Raw genomic sequence first — 16,500 nt, forward strand, 5'->3', positions numbered from 1 at the left:
CCTGCCTTTGTTACAATCCCTCTGGAAGGTGTTAATGACTCTCAAAAGCCTTAAAATGTGCTTCCTCTCCCACCCAATGAATCTACTTCTACAAACTTATAGAGAAATAATTGGGGATCTTTGCACAAAGGTATGTGCAGAGGTGGTTTATAATAGCAACAAATAAATAAAAACAAAATAAATAATTTTATTTATCTATCCCTAATAGTAGGAGATCGGATAAATATATTATTGCTAACCTATAATACTATGGAACCATTAAAAATTATGATGTAGATCTACATTTACAGACATGGACAGATGTTCATTATATGCAGGTAAATGAAATAAGCATATTACTAAACCGTGTGCACAGTTGTTGTTAAATGGTTAACATATATGGAGTGTTTATTTTGTGTGCCAGGCACTTTTCTAAGACTTCACCTGCACAATAACACGTAATCTGCGCCCCCTAAAAGGAGGCATTATTATTATTTCCATTTGATAGAGGGGGGAAGTTGAGGCACAGAGAGCTTAAGTCACTAACCCGTTTAGCCCTGCTAGAAAGTGGTAGAGGCAGGATTCAAACCCAGGCAGGTGGCTCTCTGGTCCCTGCTCATAACCACTGTGCAAGAGCTGCCTCATGTTTTTATTCAATACCAATGTCCATAGACACTAGGTATGTATGCAAGCACGCATTTATATGTTTTCCCAGGAAAACGTGGTTATCTCTGGATTGTGGAATTATGGGAGATTTTTCTTTTGTTTTTCTTTCTGTACACTTGAAATTTTAAAATAATTCTAGAATAAACATGTTCTACATGTGCAATAAAGTTTGAAAAAAAAGCATCAGAAACTTTGAACGAAAGTGGGTAATTTTGTGGCACTTTCAAATGTTGTTTCCAAAAATTTTTAACAAGCTATATGTACACATCTACACACACATTTAGTCGATAAAGGAGAAGTAAGAGGAATGTTTAGGTGATAGGTGGAACACAGACCCAGCTCATTAGCACAACTCTTTAGACATCTTATATTATTGTTTTATGCTGTTAGTTAATGTGTGTGCTTTTGCTTTTCCAACTAAATTTTAAGTTCTTTGGCATTCACCAGAAGGCCTGCTGTGTATCTGCACATAGTGACTTACAGGTAAGATTTTGTTTAATTAATAAATGACATAATTATTTGTTAATGGAAACTGAATGGCTAAGATCTCCAGCAGAGCAGGAAGTTGTACTTAAGTTTAGAAGTCTCCCAGATCCACTTGCTAGAACTGCAAACTCTCCTGGGTTCCTTGGGGTGGACTCAACTTCTGTTCCCCAAGGGGAGGAAATAAGGAAGACACGACCAGGTAGCAAATGGAATGGCCTAGAGTTTAAGTCAAGCTTCTGGGTGGGAGTTTGGCCCATGTTAATAAAAGAAAAATATATTCCCAGGGACTTTTTTTCCAGAATACATCTTTGCATACATGAACATAACTGTTCATGACAGTCATTTTAATGGTATCAATATCAATGTGCATCATCCAACTACTTACTCCTTACGAAATTTTCTTCATTCTCATCTGCAATACTTAGTAAAGCACCTCCTTGAATCTGGCATGAAGAATGTGCCTCGTTCCAGGAGAGAGAGGAAAGCAGGTTGAATTGGTAGCAAATGTGTGAATTGGGATCCTTCTCCCAGACAGCATCACAACCCACCTCTGAGGATGCTGGAAATAAAATCCATTAAAACATTAATTATAACCTTATTTTATCTGTACAGCAATACGTTTTTGCGGTGAATTTGAATGGAATGATTCCAACTTGCAACCTCTAAAACTTCAGTACCTTATCGATTCTTGATTAGGCCTTTATGATGAAATCTGCATTGTTATCCCATTGGCACTTTATGGTTAAACTCTTTCGAGATTTAAAAGAAATTCAAGAAATTATCAATAAAAAGGTTCTGATCCTTTCTGGGAAAATAATAGCAGCCATTTTTGAGAAGGCAATGAAGTGAAATATTTGGGAAATAACATGTGAGTTCTTTAAAAAGCAATCATTTAGAGTTTTATACTGAAAGCTGTGTGAATTTAAATGTTTATTTGAAATGGAATCTAATGTTGTTTCAAAAGGCTTTTTTCCCCTCAAATACAAAAATGCTAGATGGAATAAAAGGGATATGGTAGAAATATGAGTGTATAATGAACACAAGTTTTCAAATAAACACTGAGAACAGGAACACTGATATTTAGTTTAAGAAAGTTCTTTCAGCCAAAAGGAAGAGAAGTGAAATCCACTGGTAAAACATTGGCCAAGATTGCACAGTAAGCTTAAAAGTAAATTTAATAAACTATGACATGTGTATCTGAAATTTGAAGTTTATTGAAGTAACAGAAAATGAAGACCTAGTTTGGGTGCTTTGGTTAAAATTTTAAATCAAAACCCAAGATGAACTAAGCAGCCATAATATTTACCTGAAATCAGACTCAGCCAAGGAATTTCAGAATGTAGAAAATGTGAACCATGCTACAACATGAGTATAGCTGATGGACAGGCAATCTGCTAAAACCTAGAACAACTTTTCCCAAAGAGTGGGCCATGGTGTAATATAACTTCAAGAGCTTCTCAAGAAACTCTGGGATATAACGCATATATACCCTTCTCTGGAAAATTCATAACATCCATTAGCATATTAAAGGCCCTGAGAAGTTCTGAAGTAAAGCAACGGCTTAATTTTAACTCAGTAAACCTTGAACTTATTTGACAATGAAATCTTTTTTGTTTTGTTTTCCCCATAATACTTAGTTAGATGGTTCCCTTGGAAACGTGGAAAGTTTGTTTTCACGTCTGCTTGCCATGTGCTTTCCCCAGAACTGAGTTAGTTAACCAGAAGTTATTAAACCACATATAAATCTAAGGTTGACTATAGAGTTTCCTGACTGGCAAATATAGTGTAGAAGGATCCAAGATTGAAAGAGGGCAGATATAGGGCTGTTGTCACCACGTAAAACTGAAGGAAAGGAAGGGAAAGATAGGAGGAAATTATCAGTAATCACCTTGCCCTGGCAGCTGAAATTTCCCCATTGACACCGAGTCCTTTAAGATGGTCTTCGGTTAAAATGCTAGGCCATCCCTGAGATGGACAACACTAAGCATTATAAGACATCAGTTCAGCCCCGTTCATCCAGTGTGACAGCTGAGGCCATGAGGGAGGAGAGGGGAGTGTTCATAATTTCAGTGTGCATAGGAATCATTCAGCCGGCTTCTAGAAAAAGTGCAGATGCCTCGTTCTCGGTCTCAGAGATTCTGAATCAGTAGGTCTGAGGTGGGATTCAGAAACCTGGATGTTAAATATATTCCTGATTCTCAGCAGATGGTCCATGAAGCAAATACTGGGAGACACTGGTTTAAAAGAAGAAATTCTCAAGGAGGGTAGGTCTGAGTAGCCTTTGGCTACTAGAAGATAGTAGGACATTAGAAAGGGAGATATAGGGAGAGGATGTCTGGGAGTAGAGCACCTGCCTCTCATCTCCTGCTGCGAAGAAAGATCGGACGATAAGTCCTCATTAGAAGCTGCCAAGCCACAGCCACGCACATGATAAGAGAAGGTCTGGAGGACACTTCAGTTGATTTCATTTCCATTTTTGCCCAGAGTTGGTCCTGCCTGTTCAACTGGACATAGATCAAGCTATGCAAACACAGCCTTTTTAGTAACCTGCCTGAATTCTATGTATTAAACAGTTAAGATGAGAGACTTACAGTGATCCTGTCTGTGCTGCAAGTTATGTAGCCCAGTTTTGCTAAATTTTCCTTGGTTTTAGATTATCTGTGCCAATTCTCAAGGTTAATCAAAAGGAAACTCCAAATATTTGCAATATGCCCATATTCTCCTAACAAGTAAGTTCATTCATTATTGAAATTTGCTTTTAACTAAAATATAAGCATTTGTACTTCTATGCAGGCTGACCACAAGTCCTCTCTCTGCTTCTCTAGGTGGGCTGTGCGGCACTCCGCGGATCTTATTTGAAGGTTATACAGTGACGAATGGAATGAAAATGCTACCCTGGGCCCAGGTGCTGCGATGGGCTATCCTGATGGCACTTCAGGACAGAAGGCCTTATTCCTCCACTGCCAGCAGACGCCTCTCAACGTTAAGCTTTCGTCAAGGATTGCCTTGGCTTAAGAGCACCCAATGTCACCTTCACTTCCCAAGGGCAGCTGGAAAACCATGACTAGTCAGTGCAGGGCTATAAGGCCCCTCCTCTCTACCCAAGTAGGGGAAATCCAGTTTGAGATCTCTCATAGGTCAGTCTAGGAGTTGCCAGGCCCGCATGACAATCCTGAGCAGTCTTGCCCTCTTCCCTTCCTTCCGTGTGTATTGATCCTGACAGCATTCCTCAGGAGACCTCCTGCATGTTCCTCTCTGCCTCAGAGACTGCTCCCTGGGAACCCACCTGGCACAGGTGCCCACCTTGGCCTGGGGTGTACGCATTTATTTACCATTAGTTCTCTTGCTGCTTCTTATATAATCTCTCTTTCCAAGCCACTGAAAACGCAACATTGAAGCCGGGGATGTCAGGTATGTTTAATTATTCTTAAAAATTTCTTTTCTAAGGGCTAGAATCATATTGTCATATTTCTTTGCACCTTTGGTTGTCTTTATATTATCTCCTCGGTTGCTATAATATGAGCTCCTTAAGGGAAGCAACTGTGTGATATATCTTTGTATTCATATTATTTGATGAAAGATCTTTTGCATGAAGTTATAAATAGGTGATTTTCCCCTCCCAAAATACACCTCTCTTTTAATGAACTGAGGTATACTCATGTCAGCTCTGATTTTATTGTGGGTTATGAGTGAGATAAGCCATTCCTCTTCTCCATTAATGAGGCTTGTTTTTCTTCCCTAAGAATATGGCTTTGCCATTGTCCCAGCTGTGCTGTTTCTTGCCACTTTTTAAAACTGTTGAATTCTTTTAAAAAAGTGAATTCTTCCACTATTAGAGCAACTCCAAGCTGCAAATTTACTATTTTTCTCTCTCTTTGGTCTTTCATATACTCAGCAAATAGTTTGAATATTTGCTTCCTGCAAAGTGCTATGTTGGCAAATCTCAGGTAAAAGGGATGGCAGACCGAGTCAGGACTTCTTGCCATACACTCCCACTGCCTTACACGTTCCTTGGTAGCCCTGATCGCAACGGAAATTAAATGATGCATTATGTGATTGCTATTTGATTGTTTCTCCTGATAAAATGTATCAGGAAAGCGGGTACCACATTCATCTTGTTCATGGTATTCTCCAAGCTTGCCCATCAGCATTTAACGGTTATTGGGTAGAAAAGAATGCTCTCAGAGGAGGCTGAGAAGTGATGGTCACAAAGGAAAGAGGAAAACTGATAGGTGTGGGCCACAGAAGCCCAAAGAAAGAGTTGGTGTCAATTTTGTTACATGTGGCTGAATCTTTGAATATGATGAAAACTGAGTGCATTAGTGACTTTATGGGGCTGCCTTCTCTGTGCCTGCACCCAACAGATGACCACTACCAAGAAAAGTCATTCTGATTAGTTCATTATCAGCTACCTCCATACTCTCTGGAAACATTGATAGTTTTCTCTAATAAGCTTGCTCTCCCAGCGGCCACAAAGCCCACTTCACATCTTTTCTATTGTGCAAACCTCTCACTCCTTCTTCCTCCTCTTCAGAGAGAAAGTCCACAGCCAGTGGACTAGTTTCTCCTCTTTCTCCCATTACCCAGCCTATCAACCTTCCCGGACCTGTACTATCCTCTCCCCCTTTCCTCCTACGGAGAAATTGTCTTTACATCTACAAAGGCCAGTCTGTCCATCTATGATCTGGACCCTACTTTGTTCTGTCTTCTCAGAGACCACTCATACTCCACCAGTTGCTTTGACTTTCCTGCATCTTCAACCGCTCTCTGTTAGATCATTTCTAGATACATTCAAAGATGGCCTAACATCTCTCATTCTTAAAAAGTATGAAACACACTTTTATATACAGACTATCTCCAATTCCTCATCTCTCATCTACTCTTTTAAAAAAGTAACAGTCTTATTGAGATATAATTATCATACCATATAACTCACCCATTTAAAGTATAGAATTCAGTGATTTTTGGTATATTCAAAGGATTGTAGCTTTAATCAGCTACTCAGACACCTGATAGCTTAGCTCTCTTTCTCCAACTCAGTTGAGTTCCTGACAACCAGGTCCTGTTCAGTCTATCTCCAAATTAGATCTTCAATATATCCATTTTTCACCAACCTCCTTGCTGCCGCCTAGCCCAAGTCACCACTATCTCTGGCCCAGACTATTGCTGGAGCCTTATAACTGATCTCGAGGATTTCCTTCTTGCTCCCTTCCAAGCCACTCACCATATGAAGCCACGGTGATCTTTAAAAAAAAATTTTTTTTTTTGAGGAAGATTATCCCTGAGCTAACTACTGGCAGCCTTCCTCTTTTTTGCTGAGGAAGCCTGGCCCTGAGCTAACATCATGCCCATCTTCCTCTACTTTATACGTGGGACGCCTACCACAGCATGGCGTACCAAGCAGTGCCACGTCCACACCCGGGATCCCAACCAGCGAATCCCGGGCCGCCGAGAAGCGGAACATGCGAACTTAACCGCTGCGCCACTGGGCCGGCCCCATCTTAAAAAAAAAAATCTTAAAGCATAATCAGTCTTCTGCTTAAGACTCTTCTATGGATTTCTTTTACACTTGGAATTAGGTAAATCCTTACCTCTAGGACACTCTGAATTATCTTGCTTGCATGAGTTGGCCTCTGCCTACCTTTCCAGAGTGTCTTGTTCCTCTCTCCTTCACTCATGTGCTATTGCCACTCTGTATTTCCTAGACAGCAAAAACCTCTTTCCCTCCTCAAAGACTTCAGACATTTGGCCAGTGGTATGCTGGGGGTGTGTGGTAGGGGCAGTCAACCTGGACAGGTGGGAGTATTTTATCATGGACCTTGTTTAGAATTGCCAGTTCATGTGCGTGGTCAGTCAAAAGCAGAATGACCTTTAGCTGGGTTTATTACTATTTTTTAGTTCTAGTCAAACAATAAACTCCTTTTATTGCCTATATGAGTGCCGACCACTCCTATGGCTTCTTCCTCTTGCCTCCTTGGTACACTGCTGTACCACTACAACTCTGGATGGACATCTCATCCCCCAACTTTCCATCTTAATAACACTCAGTCATCTCTTGGGCTAGAGTTGAAATGCAACTTCCTCAGTAAAACTTTCTTTGTCTCTCAAATTTACATTTGATTTCTCACTTAGAACACCATTTTTGTTTTTTTTAAAGTAGCACCTATCAAAACTTGTAATTATAAATCAATTTGAGTGTTATACTTGAATGTGAACTTCATCAGGGCCGACACTATGACGTTCATCTTTCACATTCATGGTTATGATCCCAGCAGCCAGCAGAGTGCATGGCACATAGTAGGTGTTCAATGCATATTTGTGGAAATGAATAGTTTGTGGACATAGAGGTCAGGCATGCACCATCATAGAACCAAATAGTGACAGTGCACTGAGGAGTGAAAGCAAGATGCGAAGGGGTAGACAATTCTTTTGAGAAGTCTCTCTATGTAGGGGATGAGAGAGGCGCATTTTCAGGAGGCAGAAGTAGGGATGAGAAGTTGTATTATTTTTAAGGTGTTATTTTCAGACAAGCAGGTTTAACTGCTAATGAGAAGGATCCAGTAGAATGGTGTGCATTGGAATCACGGAGAAGGCTTGTTAAAACAGACAGCAGGGCTGTACTTCTAGGATTTCTGATATAGTTGTTTGGGTGTGGCTGATAATTTGCATTTCTAGCAAGCCCATGCTGATGCTGCTAGAATGGGGACCACACTTTGAGAACCACCGAGATAGAGGTTGGAGAAGGTTGAACAGGAGGCTCTAGAGTCCAGGTGGGGAGATTTGCCTTGGGTCGGAGGAGGAACACCATTGTATAGGATGGAAGGGAAAAAAGATGAGTCCAGATCTAGGTAGGCTTAAATGTTAGGGAGCATGAAGTTGTCAAAACTTCCCCTCTGATGGATCCTGTTTTCATTATGAGGCAGGAATTGAGGTCATCTGGTGAGAATCAAGAAAGAGAATGGAGAGTAAGGATGGAAGTTAAAGGAGAATATAGAGGTTGGCATGGTCCTTGAGGGGAGTGAGAAGGCATCATGACAAGAGAGAGATAATAAAATTGCTGACCACTGTTGGAGGCTCTGGTGAGGTGGGCAGTCATACATCTATATTGGTACCAATCTGCTCTGCTGTATCATTCAAGTTACTGATAAAAATGGTATCAGCTGAATAAGGTTTAAGGGCAGTCAGATTGTTACAAAGGTTGATATCCTAAAAATATCTCAAACTAACTAAGCATGACTCTCCAGCTGTGTAAGACACACAACCAGGGGGACCGAGCATGGCCCAGAATTTCCTCTAACTAACCCAGAAAGATTCCTATATATTGGCCTTTTCCCTGAAGATCTATAGTGACAGATGTTTTATCGCATCCCTCACTGTTATCGTGTTTGTGTATGTGTTTTTTAGTACTAAGTTTAAATTTTGCTCACTTACAATCAACTTTTTAAAAAAAGATAGCATCATTTTACATTGAGGTACTAAACAACTTCCACGTAAGAAAGATGAGATACAGAAGTACGAATCTATGCTTTATTCCACTTATTCCTCTCTGTCCTATCCATTTGTTGACCCCGTGGAAAGAGCTATCAGCTTGCTCAGATTTCAGTCTCCGACATATCATTTTGTGCTATGTTGGCCACCAGGAACCAAAAGTAACAAGAAAGGAAGAAAACTGGAACTGTAATTTCGCACTGCACAAATAAAAATGCTCTCTGCTGGTTGTGGTAAAGGTCAGGAGAGCTGGAATGTGGCAGGCTGTCAAGCGGAGGAGGCTTCTAAGCCGTAGGAAGCTGAACAAACAGATAGTCTGGGGAGTGCAAAGCCCTGAGTACCTCTAAACCCAGGCTTCCACCTGGGAAACCATAATTGGTGAAAAGTGAAAGAGGATGGGGACAGGGCTCTTTGCAGGACCTCAAGGAGAATACTATAGTTTTAAAAAATGTCCCTAAGATTGGGGCCATGTGAAATACATGTTAATTTTATTAGTATTGATTTATTTATTTTTAATAGTGACATCTATTAGAGACGGAAATGGAAAGAGAAGATGCAAATAACATGATATTTGATTCAAGAATCTAAGGAGTGTAGGGATTACGTGCACATACACCTATATATGTACATTCAGATTCAGATGGAGAAGGCTGATAATCTGACAGTTATTAAATGATGACAATACTTTCATGCTGATTGGTGAAAAGCTCCTGTCCTGAGCTCCTTGAGTGCCCCTTGTTGCCCCAGTCTCCTCTGCACCTCCCCTTGCCCTTCCTCACATTCTAGCAGCTAAGGGGTTAATACCAGCAGTGGGACTCCAGGACTCCTAACACCCACGTTAAGGTTTCCACCTGGATTGGTCAATAGCCCACATCATATTGGTTGTTAAATGTCTTAATATCATCCCTGTATTTAGATGCATAGAATTATCTGCATATTATTAATTGTCTGATGAAGAATTACCTGCAACAGGATCACCTGGGCCATTTGTCAAAAATGCAGATGCTTGGGCCTCACACACTGGACCTGCTGTATCTCTGGGGGAAGGGCCAGGATATGCATTTTTAACTCTCCCCCAAGTAATTCTAGAGCATCATATCAAATACACTCTGCATTTTCTGCTATAGAACAAATCTGTCTGTCCTGTGTTTCATCTAGATGCCAAGTCCTTGAAGGGAGGGTCCTAAGTCCTCCCACACTTGGTATTCACTACTATACCTAGCTTAACGCTGTTGACAGACAATAAAGAGGAAGGATCTTTGATTCAGAAGTGCATGTTAAAAGGATAAGTTAGGTTTGATGATGATATGATGATGATGATGATGATGATGACAGCTAATGCTGGTGAGTGTTTATTATGTACCAAGTACTCTAATAAGTGCCTTAGATGCATCATCTAATTGCATCCTCTCAATAACCTTAATAGATACTGTTATTATCTCCATTTTATGGTGAGGAAACTGATACTCAAGATCTCATCATTGAGAAGAAGTAGAACTCCAATCTTGGTCTGTCTAATTTCAAAGCCTATATTCTTTTTTATTCACTGAGCCATATTGGCTCTTAGATTAGAAAACAATTGTACAATAACTTACCAATCAGATTCTTTGGAGTTAATCTCTTCAATTTGCTTTTGTTTCACATTTATTTGTTGTATTTTATTATATATGTGGAGGGAAGGTAGGCATGGAGGATGAGGAGATTGCAAAAGCTAGGCTCACTGACTCTCAGGAACCAAGGTGAAGGAGAATGAATATAGAAAGTAGAAGGTATACATAAATATCCCCCCGTACTTAGGAACCATTGGAAACCTTTTAGCTCAATAAAAATTAAATAAAATAATAAACTACTAACTGAAAAAAAAAAAGTTAGAACTTTGCAGCTGTCACTGGACCTTGAAAATCAAGTTAAGAAGACAAAAAGACTTTAAGGTTATACCTAAAAATTGAGTACTAAGGAAAAGGAATAAAGATGAGAACTCATTGTCGAGAAATAATGAGGGCAACTGTGATTTTAGAAAGACCATCAAGGGGCCAGCTGATGCCTGGACTTGCCAGTGGGCAAGACAAGCAGCCTGGATGTGGAGAAATTAAGGCAGCTCATAAGAGGAAGTGGACTGAAAGGGTAACTGAGCTTTACATGCATTCAGGTTTGTTTTGAAGTATTCTGCCTGGAAACTGGGATTAATGAGATCACAGACTATTATGATCTGATTCCAGTTAAAGCGTCCTTATGCAACAAGCTTAGAGAAGAATGGCTAATTAACATCTTTTGAATGTAAGGAAAAAAAGGAATACACATCAGGATTGTTTTTTCAAGGCAAAAACAAACATAAAATCAAAATCTGGATAAACAGAATCAGAATGCTTATTCAGACTTCAATATGTCAATCCCAGTGCTTTTCTTTAGATACAGATAGCTTTCTAATCATCCTTGATTCATTCATGACATACGGGGAAGACTAGATTTTATTCTTACTGGGATCTGGGCAAAATCCCCACTTCTTGTCTCTTTCATATCGGCTCGTCGTGGCGCACCACAGTGAGTTGTCTTCCCGCCCTTCCCGGGTGCATTCATGATGCCACTGATGGTTATACAGGAAGGGAAACATGCACGGTGTCCCGTGGGCGTTCCCTTTGATTGTATACAAATCTAGGAGAAAGAAAGGACAAAGTCTAGTAAGTATTACATCAGCTTTATTTTTGGAAACTGTCATATAGGAAATGCATTTTTTTATTGACTGAAAACCTACAACAGGCCAGGCCCTCACTCCATCACAGGGAATCCTCAGGAACTCACTGTCTACAGTATGTACAAGTTCAAGGCTGAGTGCTGGCATCAGAGCACACGCTGATAAACTGTTTATATCCTTATCTACTTGTTTGTTCACTATGGTGCATGGCTACAGTAGCATACATATTTGTGAATGGATGCAAAAGAAAATTAAATGGGGATTTTACATTAAAATATCTTCAAATCCCCAAATACACCAGCCATCAGCATCTGAACCTCAAGAGTTTTACAGGCATTTATTAACGTATTCATTCAACAGATATCTATTGAGGGTTTAATATGCCCAGCACTGGGGATGTAAGAGGGAACAAACCAGCAAACGTTCCCTTTCACAGGGAGCTCCCATTCTAGTGGGAAGCAACAAAGAGAAAACAATATGCAAGTAAACGTATAATTTGAGGTAGTGATAAGTACCATGACGAAAGACAAAGCAGGGAAAGAAGACAGAATGACTGTGAGTGAGTGTGTGTGTGTAGTGGAGGGGGCACTATTTTAGATAGGGTGGTTAGGGATGGCCTCTCTGAATAAGAACTTGGTCAAGTGAGGGGGCACGTCTTTAGAAAGGAGTTGTTCTGGCAGAAGGAACAGTGAATATGAGGGACCTGCAACAGGAGTGTGTGCGGGGTTAATGAGGAAGAGCAAAGAGATGCAATGAGGGGTGGAATCAGGGAAGTGCTCTGATCAGATTTCCATTTTTAAAGACTCACTCAGGATGCAGTGTGGTGAGCAGAACCTACAACTGGAGAGGGTGAAGTGGGATGACTAGCTGGGGAGCCCCACAGCTGCCTAGGAGAGAGATGACTGTGTCGAGGTGGCCTGCTGGCTGCTTTCTCAGAGTGTTTCAATAATCGGTCATCCTCGGCCTTAAGCAGGAAACAACAACTTTTCATGACTGAACTGGGGCTTTCTATTGTGAGAGGATGAGGGCCACCCTCAACGAAGTCAATAGGTCCCGGAGCAAAAGGGCGGGCTGTGGAGATTCCCACTCCTTTCCCACAATTGGCAGGGGCTGGACTGAGCTCACGTCTCAGCCCCAGAGGTTAGATAGTCTAGGACACATCCCCTTGTTTCAACCCCCTGCCTTCACTCAGTCTTCCCCTGCAGGCATTGTGAGTGTGGGTATAGGGCTGAAAGTTTAGCATTAAGAAAAATTAATTCCTTAGGAAGGTAGATTATTCAGAGAGCTGGTTTGTAGCACTTGCTTTATTGTAGTGAGTCCTGAAAATGGCTTGGCTTTCTTTTTAATCATTTCTTGTAGGTACCAGAGAAAGTCTTGCCTTAGATCTTAGGGGTTGCTTGCTCTGCTCCCTAGGACTGGTATAGAATCTTAGAAAGATATGCTCTTATGAAGGCAAACTTCTATAAAGCACTATGAGAGCAGGGACCACATCTGTCTTGTTGGTCTTTGCACATCAAATGCCCAGCACTGTGCCTGAGAAACAGTCAGTGCCCAATAAATGTGTGATAGATGAATGGATGGACAAAGAAAAGAAGGGAGCCACAAAACAAAACCTTGAGAAAAAGTTTGAGGTTTCAGAATTTAACTGTGCTGCTTTCTTTCATTGTTTTTTTTTTCTGTTTAAAAATGCCAAATATTACAGATGATGGAAAACAAATGCCTCGTAACAACATGGCCATCACATAGATGCCAGCCAGGCACTAGGAGGTATGGCGGTGCCCTGCAGACACGCTCCACACTTGGGGCTGAGTTTTTACGATAAGAGAAATGGTTCTTATATTCATCCTGACAAGTCTTTAACGTCAAAGATCTTTTCCTTCCACCTTTGTTTTCTCTCCCCTTCTTGTCCTCCTGCTCTTTCTTTTCCTTTCCATTGATTCCCAAAGTTATTTAAGTGTTTTCTCTCCTAATACCTTTAGATCCTGAGAAGTTCTGCTTCTTTTTTTTTTTAAAGATTTTATTTTTTTCCTTTTTCTCCCCAAAGTCCCCCGGTACATAGTTGTATACGCTTCGTTGTGGGTCCTTCTAGTTGTGGCATGTGGGACGCTGCCTCAATGTGGTTTGATGAGCAGTGCCATGTCCGCGCCCACGATTCGAACCAACGAAACACTGGGCCGCCTGCAGCGGAGCGCGAGAACTTAACCACTCGGCCATGGGGCCAGCCCCGAAGTTCTGCTTCTTTAGCAGAATTTACCAAGTTCATTTCTGGACTCCAGTAACTCCTTTACAATAGGCAAGTGAGCAACTAAAAAGGATTTAGCAGAAGTCCCCTGAGGTTCCAGGTGTGTGTACCTCTTTCATATAATATATTTTACAAATCTTTACTTATGGGCAAACTTTCTAAATACATTATTTCACGAATACTTTGGTTTAAATTATTTTTTACCTTTGTGCAGATATTCACAAATGCCTCCACCGTCTGACATGTAGGAAATCCACCTATGAAGATACTTCCAAGAGGCCACGAGCGTGTTGTCAGGGTTCACTTGGACCATGTACTGGAGCGGGCCGGTGATCATCTTCCTGTTACAGTGCCACTTCAAGGAAACGAGGGTGGAGTCACACTCATATAAGCTCAGTGGCTGCTCTGGATTAGATAAATTCAGGCCCAGGCAGCCGCTGCCCCCTATGTTAAAGAGGCGGTCGTTGGAAACCCATTTCCACAGCATGTGCTTGCTCAGTGGCTTACAGTTCTCCAGGGTCAGAAGAGACTTGCCTGCTTGAATGCATTTCTCGAGGCCCTCACTTTGGATAACAAATATTCCTTTATCTGAAACAGCAAAATAGAAGATATGGTATGGAATTTTCATGTATAATTAGTTAATGTCAGGAGGATCCCAGTATGCAGGTCTAAGCTGTGATATGTCAGAATAAACAGCCCCCCCCCCTTTTTTTTTTTGGTGAGGAAGATTGTCCCTGAGCTAATATCTGTTGCCAATCTTCCTCTTTTTGCTTGAAGAAGATTGTCCCTGAGCTAACATCTCTACCAATCTTCCTCTATTTTGTATGTGAGACAACAGGCCACCACAGCATGGCTTGATGAGCTGTGTGTAGGTCTGCAGAGCACGCAAACTTAACCACTACGCCACCTGGCTGGCCTCTCAACAGCCATTTTAAATAGATCTGGTGTTGTGGTGGGGTCTGCCAGAAGGGCTTTATTTGCACAAAACAGAAGCATAAGTGGGCTTCTTGGAGCTATTGGGAGACCTCTGATCTAAGACTCCGTGGCCCGACAGTGACAGGGGCTGCCTGTCAATCCACTCGGGAATGGTACTGACAGAAGAGGGGCTCACCACAACTGGATAGAGAGCAGGGATTGGTCATAATACTCAGGGTTAGAGGGGAGGGACATTGGGTGCCCAGAGGTATGGTGACACTTTGGTTTTCTTCAGACAAATGCCTGAACATTAAGAACATGGCAGCTGAATCAAGAGGCACTGGAAAAAAAAAATTTATACCATCCAATTCCTGTAGAAAACGCAAAGGATAGAAATGAAGTGCTGCCTTGAGTCTTGATACAAGAAGTGATGCTGGTGAGAAAAAAATGCTTCTACCTGTCCGCTACCTGACCTTACCTCCAGCTGCTGGCCTGGAAGGCGCCTATCATACCACAGTTACGAACTTGACATCCCACAGGTTTTTTGAAGGTGGAAATCATGCCTAATTTCTTGAGTCTAAGCACAGAGTGTACTGAGCACATTGTAGAAGTTCAGTGAATGCTTGCTGCTGATTAAACACGCTGGCTGCCTCTGCTTGGGCCTGTGGTTGCTGAGGCTGCTCGGCTCAGAACGTCTGGTCAGTCCAAGAGCTCTTTTGTTCTCCCATTAGTTAGGCTCGCCTCTTATATTTTACTTCCTGTCCATTCGTCAAAAATCCAAAGGGACATTTTCTCATTCCCTTAAAATGGCTGCAGTTTAGGGCAAGTTGCCTTATGTGGCAGGGGCATAGCAGGAACAGGGAGAGACCTAGAGATTCGGAACAGTGCAGAACGAGCCTCCTCAAGTATTGGTGCATGGGAACAATGCTTCCTTTTGGTAAAAGTTCTTTTTTTTCCCCCTCGAAAGTTACTCAGGCCGAGAAGAACTGATTTACAGTAACCAAAATCACTTAAGACACTGTTAAAAACAGATTGTCAACGTATTAATGAAAGCTATACTTCATTTAATAATTGATAACCTTACTTGTAACCATATATTTGAGGAGTTGAATTAGTTGTCAGAAAATTGCTTTGATCACCATGCATCAGAGCAAAAGAGATGGGAGGGTGTGTTGTGGGGAGGAGAGAATGAATAGTTTAATGGAGATTTCATTTAGATCAGGAAATTTATTTTCCTAATGAAGCCCATGTCTATATGGTTATTAGTAATAGTCATTCAAGATCAAATCTACCTCTCGCCAACGCAACATGGACTGTGATAATTAACCTCCTCTCCCACTCTCCTTTTCACCTTTTCACGCCTGGGTAAAATGGTAACCTTAATTTCTGTTGTAATCTACTAATTACTTTCTAGTTAGACCAGAGTTTCATTAATTTTTCACTAAAGGATAATTATTTTATCATAATTGTTCTGTAGTTTTGCTTCTATCTAATATGTTCGAATATATCCAACTCTGCAATTTACTAGCTGCATCTCAGCCGCTGGGCCTCAGTTTACACATTAAGATAGGTGAGTAGACCACCTGGCTAATGGTTGAGAGCTCTGGAATCAGGCAGACCTGCCACAGATCAGCTTTGTAACTTTGGGCAAATTTCTTGACCTCTGTGAGTCTCACCTTTCCTCTTTAAACTGGGAATATGTATGATACTGACCTCATAGGGATGTTGAGTATTCCTTTAAATAACCCATGCAAAGCACACTACACTACACCTTGGCATGGGAAGACCTCAGTAAATGTGAGTTGTTGTTATTATTGTTATTATCCCTCTGGTTTCCTGATTCTTGGTCTGTAGTTCCAGCTGTACAACTGGTTGGATACCTGTAGAGTGCTAATTTGAGCATACCTCACAGACTTCTCTCAAAAACTCATTTTTACTTTAGCTTCTGCAGCACACAGAAGCTTTTTAGTCTTAAACAATTGTGAAATACCATGCTACCACCTTTTATGGAGGAAAAATACTCTTCAAACAA

The 16,500-nt window shown here is 41.2% G+C and overlaps 1 protein-coding gene across 3 annotated transcripts in view; it reads right to left on the minus strand.

Annotated features, from left to right (window-relative positions):
* PLA2R1 (phospholipase A2 receptor 1) overlaps positions 1 to 16,500 on the minus strand; it is a 108,228-nt gene that overhangs the window by 75,399 nt on the left and 16,329 nt on the right. For all 3 annotated transcript variants that reach the window (XR_011428245.1, XM_023622989.2, XM_005601532.4), the window contains exons 2-4: positions 13,758 to 14,141; positions 11,098 to 11,271; positions 1,517 to 1,690 (exon numbers count right to left, since the gene is read on the minus strand). Coding sequence is in view for 2 of the 3 variants with exons in the window: in XM_023622989.2 (XP_023478757.2) it covers positions 1,517 to 1,690; positions 11,098 to 11,271; positions 13,758 to 14,141 (732 nt within the window). In the remaining variant the exon portion in view is untranslated. The remainder of the gene's footprint in view (positions 1 to 1,516; positions 1,691 to 11,097; positions 11,272 to 13,757; positions 14,142 to 16,500) is intronic.

Source organism: Equus caballus, chromosome 18 (genome assembly GCF_041296265.1).
Source record: "Equus caballus isolate H_3958 breed thoroughbred chromosome 18, TB-T2T, whole genome shotgun sequence".
In the NCBI taxonomy this organism is placed as follows: domain Eukaryota; kingdom Metazoa; phylum Chordata; class Mammalia; order Perissodactyla; family Equidae; genus Equus; species Equus caballus.